Raw genomic sequence first — 7,665 nt, forward strand, 5'->3', positions numbered from 1 at the left:
TTATCATCTTTGTGTTTAAATTCTTTACATTTAGAAAGATTAGCTGTGGACAATGGAGATTAGACTTCTCACAGGTGTGTAACCGTGAATGGACTGATTAGGAACAGACAAATTACCCCTGTCCCCCCACCACCCCCCACCCCCAACAACCTGGCACAAGACTTTTCTCTTTTTTTTTAGAGGTGAGTTGGACGGTGAAAGGGGGGGGGGGGGGAGGCATTGAAAAAAATACATTTTGAAAATCGGCGGAGACCTTATGAAATATTCAACAAGAGAAAAACAACATCAATCGTGAAGTGGGGACTTTTTCCTGGGAACTGAAAGTAAATACTGCGTGGCTGAGGTGGGGGGGGGGGCTGGGAGGGGGGGGGGGTGGACCAGCAGGACCAGCCAAAAGCAGCGAGATGGCAGGGGTGAGAAATGGTGCATGCTGGGGGATCTGTATCCGTAATAAAACGACCATAAACAGGATGAATGGCGTGGGGGGGGGGGGGGGGGGGGGGGGGGGGTAATGCAGCTGGTCCTCTCCCTGCAGATGGGAAGTTTGGGATCGGGGTACCGGCCGATCATTTGGACAGGGGACGCAGCGGGGGGGGGGGGGGGTCAGGGGGGTCAGCAGAGGGGACCTCTGAAAGGGATGAGAAATGATGGCCATTTTTAGCCGGGATTTCCAAACCCAGTTTTACACAGGAGTGAAAAATGCAGCACCCCGCCCTCTCCGAGCCCCTGCTGGAGGTTTCGGTTACAGACCGCACCGGGGTGGGGTGGGGGTGGGGGGGATAAGAGACGGATGGTGTCCCCAGACAGAGCAGGGAGGTGTCACTGCCCCGCCCCCTCCGTACTAACCGCGGTCAGGCCCGCAGCCCCCCCAGGACCAGCGCTCTCAAACGGCACCGCATAGCGCACACTTACAGCCTGCACTTCCCCCACCACCTCTACTGCCCCCTACCTGTGGCCTGGGCCACTGCACCCAGAGAATGAGCGAGACAGACAGGTGTGTTTGGGGTGACAGGTGGAGTGAACCTGGTGTGTTTTGCGGAGGGAGGGTGGTGTTTTGCAGTGGGGGGGTGATGGTTAGGTGGTGGGGGGTTATGTTAGGTGGTTGGGGGTGGTGTTTTGTGGTGGGGGGGTCATGTTAGGCGGTGGGGGGGTGGTGTTTGGCGGTGGGGGGGTGGTGTTAGGCAGTGGGGGGGGTGGTGTTTGGCGGTGGGGGGGTGGTGTTTGGCGGTGGGTGGGTAGTGTTAGGCAGTGGGGGGGTGGTGTTTGGCGGTGGGGGGGTGGTGTTAGGCAGTGGGGGGAGTGGTGTTTGGCGGTGGGGGGGGTGGTGTTTGGCGGTGGGGGGGGTGGTGTTAGGCAGTGGGGGGGTGGTGTTAGGCAGAGGGGGGGTGGTGTTTGGCGGTGGGGGGGTGGTGTTAGGCAGTGGGGAGGGTGGTGTTAGGCAGTGGGGGGGTGGTGTTAGGCAGAGGGGGGGTGGTGTTTGGCGGTGGGGGGGTGGTGTTAGGCAGAGGGGGGGTGGTGTTTGGCGGTGGGGGGTGGTGTTAGGCGGTGGGGGGGTGGTGTTTGGCGGTGGGGGGGGTGGTGTTAGGCAGTGGGGGGGGTGGTGTTTTGTGGTGGGGGGGTCATGTTACGCAGTGGGGGGGTGGTGTTTGGCGGTGGGGGGGTCATGTTACGCAGTGGGGGGGTGGTGTTTGGTGGTGGGGGGGTGGTGTTTGGCGGTGGGGGGGTGGTGCGGACTCCCCCGCTCCATTCTCAGGCCTGTTTCCCCCCCCAGGTGGGCGTGTCCGCAGGCTCGGGGCTGCTGGAGAGGCTGCAGCGGGCGGAGTACCTGGGCCGCCTGCAGCGCACCACAGAGCAAACGCTGGCCCTGCACCAAGCGCTGGCCGAGCTCGCCATCGCCCCCTACCTGCAGGACCTCAGCCCTGCAGACTCCCAGCTGGTGAGCTCCTCTGCAGCCCAGCTGCACAGTTACTCAGCGGCACAGTTACCCAGGGGCACAGTTACCCAGTGGCACAGTTACCCAGTGGCACAGTTACTCAGCTGCACAGTTACCCAGGGGCACAGTTACCTAGTGGCACAGTTACCCAGCGGCACAGTTACCCAGGGGCACAGTTACCCAGCGGCACAGTTACCCAGGAGGCGCAGTTACTCAGCGGCACAGTTACCCAGCGGCGCAGTTACCTAGTGGCACAGTAAACCTGCGCCGCAACAAGCAAGTCGCATTCACTCACAGTATTTATGGCTCAGAACAATGGGGAAACAAACAAAACGACAGAGGCTAGGTGTGTGAGAGAGAGGGAAGGAGGGGGGGGGGACAGAGTGAAGTCTAGACAGAGGAAGGTTTAGAGAGAGGGAGAGAGGGAGGGAAAGCGAGAACGGGAGAGAGGGGGGTGAGTGGGAGAGAGAGGGGGAGGGGGAGCAAGGAAGATCTAGAGAGAGAACTATAGATAGGGAGAGAGAGAGGTTTAGAGAGAGAGGGAGAGGTTTCGAGAGACAGAGAGAGGGAGAGAGAGGTTTAGAGAGACGGAGAGAGGGAGAGAGAGGTTTAGAGAGACGGAGAGAGGGAAAGAGAGAGGTTTAGAGAGAGGGGGAGCAGGAGGGGGGGAGAGAGAGAGAGAGCAGGTTTGGTAAGGTTGCATAAATCTCACTGTGGGGTGGTGATGAAATCTCAGTGTGGGGTGGTGATGAAGCTTCACACCTGGCTCTACCGGATTAGCGCTGTGGTAGAGATTTACCCGGATCAATGCATGTGATTTACGCACCAGCGCAGCTAAATCTGCAGCAAACAGAGCGCAGGGAAGCCCTCTAACTGCAGGGCCGCTTACATCAGCCGCAGTCAGGCACAGTCAGTCGAAGTGCGCAGCCAGACGCAGTCAGTTGCAGTGCGCAGTCAGGCGCAGCCAGGCGCAGTCAGTCGCAGTGCGCAGCCAGGCGCAGTCAGTCGCAGCGCGCAGTCAGTCGCAGTGCGCAGCCAGGCGCAGTCAGTCGCAGTGCGCAGTCAGTCGCAGTCAGGCGCAGTGCGCAGTCAGGCGCAGTCAGTCGCAGTGCGCAGCCAGGCGCAGTCAGTCGCAGTGCGCAGCCAGGCGCAGTCAGTCGCAGTGCGCAGTCAGGCGCAGTCAGTCGCAGTGCGCAGTCAGGCACAGTCAGGCGCAGTGCGCAGCTCTGTCTAACGCACTGTACTGAAGGGTTGCCCCAGCACAGTTTTGCTCGGAGGCTTCCCATCTCAGAAGGTCATTACACACCAGGAGCAGAAGAGAGAGGTACAGGAGCCCCAGGGGCCACAGGGGCCAGGGGCCACAGTGCTGAGAAACAGGACCGCGCTATAAAATCCTGTGTGTTAGCAGCTAGCTGTGTTTCGACATCTTTTTTATGATGGGACTTTCATCCCACAATGCATCTCAGAGTTCTACAGGCCCATTTGGACAGAGGCTAGTACACTGATGGTAGTTGGGGTGATTTTTTTCAATAATTGACAGTTATACGGTTTTGCAAAAGGGGAAAAAAATCTTGCAAGGATAAAGGAGTAAGAATGAATATGTACAGATCCCATGAGCGGGAGGGTAGAGACCTCAGACTCTCTTTGCTTTTAACAGCAGGCTGCACTGATCCAGTCAAAACCCTTATGATGCATAGGCTATGGAGCACCACTGCTCTGACACACACACATGCACACACACACTCACTCTCTCACACACACACACATGCACACACACTCTCTCGCTCTCACACACACACGCATGCACACACTCTCTCTCTCTGTCTTACACACACACTCCCTCTCACTCATACATGCACACACACATACTCTCTCTCTCTCTCTTACACACACACTCCCTCTCTCTCACACATGCAGACACACACTCTCTCGCTCTCACACACACACGCATGCACACACTCTCTCTCTCTGTCTTACACACACACTCCCTCTCACTCACACATGCACACACACATACTCTCCCTCTCTCTCACACATGCAGACACACACTCTCTCTCTCACACACACACACACACACGCATGCACTCTCCCTCTTTCTCACTCATGCACACACACACACACACACACACACACACAGTGATGGATGAGGCAGGCCCTCTTCCCCCAGTGGTGAAAACCCTCTCTCTCTCTTTCACACACACTCACAGAAAACCAGCCGGAACAAGATGGCAGTGCTCACTGCATGAGGAATGAGTTGTAAAATCATCCTCGGACAAATGATGTTTTAATTAGCGGTAAAATGTGTGTGTTTAGAGCCGCAATGGCGGTGTGAGTTTAGAGCCGTGATGGCGGGATGTGAATGGTTCCCTCATGGTCTTTATCTGCGCTCCGCAGCTGCAGTCTCTAATGGCGGACAGCATGGACGCCCTGGAAGGAGGACGGACAGATAAAGAACGAGTGTGGAGCGAAATGCAGAAGGTAAACGGACAGAGAGGGCGGGAGGAGTGGGCAAGGGCGGTGCTCCCCTCAACCAAAAGGGAGGAAGTGACAAATTAAATCGGGATAAAATTACATTGGTTCATTTCGTTGAAGGGAAAAAATACTTTGATGTGACTGTCACCTGTGTTCAAATGCACAATGTCGACCCAACTTCAGACTGATAATAGCACGAGGGGCAGGGGGTGGGTTTATTAAACCTTCTGCCCCAAAGGAGTTCCCCTCTTTAATTACCCCAGGCTGGGCAGTTAGTGTTACCCTTATCAGGGTGCACCTAATTACCACAGAGGGGAACAAACTAAAATACGAAGGTCTTTCCCGGTCATGTTCGTGTCACCAGTTATGTGCACTTGAACATGCACATCCGAGACCTATCGCACTGGGGGCGTAGGTAAAAAAAGATCCCAGCCCTCCTGCTGTCTGCAGCGTTACTCCAGACTGTGGGGCAGCTGTGTTCCCCTTCATGAACAGGAGACGGCACCATCCTGTTTGGACATTAGGTTAACACAGCCTTGGTGGAAAGCACAGGCAACTGTTCCTTGCAAGTACAGCAGCGCTGTCCATGGTGCTGAAGTCCTGTAGCAGTTACTGTCCTTTCTGAAGGTGTAATGTCAGGCAGCTGCTGTCCATGGTCCTGAAGTCCTGTAGCAGTTACTGTCCTTTCTGAAGGTGTAATGTGATGCCGCTGCTGTCCATGGTCCTGAAGGCCTGTAGCAGTTACTGTCCTTTCTGAAGGTGTAATGTGAGGCAGCTGCTGTCCATGGTCCTGAAGGCCTGTAGCAGTTACTGTCCTTTCTGAAGGTGTAATGTGATGCCGCTGCTGTCCATGGTCCTGAAGGCCTGTAGCAGTTACTGTCCTTTCTGAAGGTGTAATGTGAGGCAGCTGCTGTCCATGGTCCTGAAGGCCTGTAGCAGTTACTGTCCTTTCTGAAGGTGTAATGTGAGGCAGCTGCTGTCCATGGCCCTGAAGGCCTGTAGCCAACAGCTAAAGAAATGCAATCCTCTCTTCTCCTTCCGGATTTGAAATTTTCCACTTCAAAAATAAATGATGTTCCGATTATGGCTGCACGATATACAGAATCGTGATTTTTTTAAAAGCGTATTAAGAATAACTGCCACCATGGGGCGTATGATTAAAGAAAATAAAAAAGGCAAGTAGATTTCCTGTACGTCCCATGATGGTGGTTATTCTTAAAAAGACTGTGATTCTTTACGTCGCGCAGGCCTAGTTCCTAACCTCAGATGCCCACAGGTCCTCACATGAACTACGGTGCACGGCTCATTTTCACAAGATGCCATTTTGAATTAATTTTTGTTCTGTAATTTTGTAGTGGCTGATATTCCTGGAGAGCTTTTCTGGTCTAGAGTGTAATACCCACTCATTATGCACAGCCCTGTGAGTTCTGATGACAGCCAGGCGCTGATTGAGATGTTTTTCCCTCCGCAGACTCTGCTCACAGTGCAGCTTTTTCAGAAGAGTACAATATCATTACTCACGCATTCGGGTTGTTTTTACTGGGGTTTTTTTTTTTGGAAGCCTTTAGATTCACAAGCTGCTCTTCCTCTTCTCCCTCTCTCTCTGGATACAAACCAAACGTGCGTAAAATGTATTTATCGTTTCCTGGCGTTCCGCTCCGCCCCCCCCCCCCCCCCCCACCAGGGTCCCGGTATGATATTCATACTCGCCCAGCAGATCCATTCACCAGCACACAGCGAAACAGGCCCTCTGGGGTCATGTTCACATATGAAAATCCCACAGCCTTCAGAATCTGCAGGTAATGACAAGGTGTGAAACATCTGCCATCCCCCCCCCCCCCCTCGCTCGCTCGCACCGCTTAAAAGCAAAACCACGAAGGAGTTAGGGTCAGAGAGAAAGAGAGACGCAGGGCTTTTCCTCTACGGCCAATCACACGAGGAAGAAACCCTCTAAGACACACCCGGCCCCTTAATGCCGAGAGCCTGCATGCCGGGGTCCGGAGGAGCGTGTGCCTCCAGCGGAGGGTAAATTAAGCGGCTCTCCAGCGGAGGGTAAATTAAGCGGCTCTCCAGCGAGCTGCCTTCAGTACGGAGACGAGCGATGAAAGAGGTTACTAACAGAGATCAATTTTATTAATCATGCACCAAGAAGAGCAAAATCCATAATCGATGGCGAGCCTCTTCAAAAATACGCTTTTATTTATACGCTACAGCACTGGCACCGAAAGGGGAGAGATGATTTTCTCATGTCGATGGGCGTATTTGTTTTACGTAAATCAACAGTGTATTACGAGACAAAGGGAAGCGACAAGCGGCTCAATATTCACACACTGCAGTCTCATAAACACATTGACTGTCCCATTTGTTTGGATGAGTCATTATGAACAAAGCTCTTTTAAATTTCACCTTATGAAAGGCTGTTTCCCACACGCACACACACACACGCACGTACACAAACACACACACACACGTGAATGCTGTCAGTCAGTCAGTCACTCAGTCTGTCAGTCACTCCATCAGTCAGTCACTCAGTCCGTCAGTCAGCAACTCAGTCAGTCATTCAGTCTGTCAGTCAGTCCGTCACTCAATCAGTCAGTCAGTCAGTCCGTCAGTCAGTCACTCATCCATGTGCTCGCTCTCTCACTCACTCACTCCTGTGTGCAGGTGGGGCTTCTGGAGGAGCTGGTGTACGAGCAGGAGGAGAGCTTCCTGAGGGACAAAGCCGCGAGGGGGGGCCAGAGGAAGCCTAAGGCCGCCAGGAAGCCCCGGGGAAGGAAAAGAATCCCCCCCCCCGCACTCACCCCCCCCGGGCGTGACGACCGGGGCGGCTACAGAACCTCTGCACCCTGACCAGCCGTCCCAGGACTGGAGTTCTGCTGCAGTCCCAGCTACACGGATACCCAGAGGCTCTTTCACACCCCCGCCCCACTGTACCCATCAGAGGGGTTTACAGCACTGAGCCCAGTGTGTGTGTGTGTGTGTGTGTGAGAGAGAGAGCGAGACAGTGTGTGTGTCTGCGTGCGCATGTGCATGCGTGTGTGCACGTGTGTGTGCGCGAGAGAGAGATTGTGTGTGTATGAGAATGCATGTGTGTCTATGTGTGTATATGTGCATGTTTGCGTGTGTGCAAGAAAGTGTGTGTGTATGATGTGTGTGTGTGTGTGCAAGAATGTGTGTGAGTGTGTGTTGCATTAATGCTTGTTTGTTCCAGTTAATGCAAAGCAGACCTAGTTTGTAAACAAACAAAAGAAAAAAGAAAT

The 7,665-nt window shown here is 54.1% G+C and overlaps 1 protein-coding gene across 1 annotated transcript in view; it reads left to right on the forward strand.

The window, feature by feature from the left end:
- LOC118225157 (spermatogenesis-associated protein 16-like) overlaps positions 1-7,423 on the forward strand; it is a 61,165-nt gene extending 53,742 nt beyond the window's left edge. Inside the window, exons 11-13 of the mRNA XM_035413219.1 lie at positions 1,675-1,936; positions 4,328-4,411; positions 7,070-7,423. Coding sequence (XP_035269110.1) covers positions 1,675-1,936; positions 4,328-4,411; positions 7,070-7,255 — 532 coding nt within the window. The 3' untranslated portion in view covers positions 7,256-7,423. The remainder of the gene's footprint in view (positions 1-1,674; positions 1,937-4,327; positions 4,412-7,069) is intronic.
- The last annotated feature ends 242 nt before the right edge of the window (positions 7,424-7,665 follow it).

This window comes from Anguilla anguilla, chromosome 4 (genome assembly GCF_013347855.1).
Source record: "Anguilla anguilla isolate fAngAng1 chromosome 4, fAngAng1.pri, whole genome shotgun sequence".
NCBI classification, from domain to species: domain Eukaryota; kingdom Metazoa; phylum Chordata; class Actinopteri; order Anguilliformes; family Anguillidae; genus Anguilla; species Anguilla anguilla.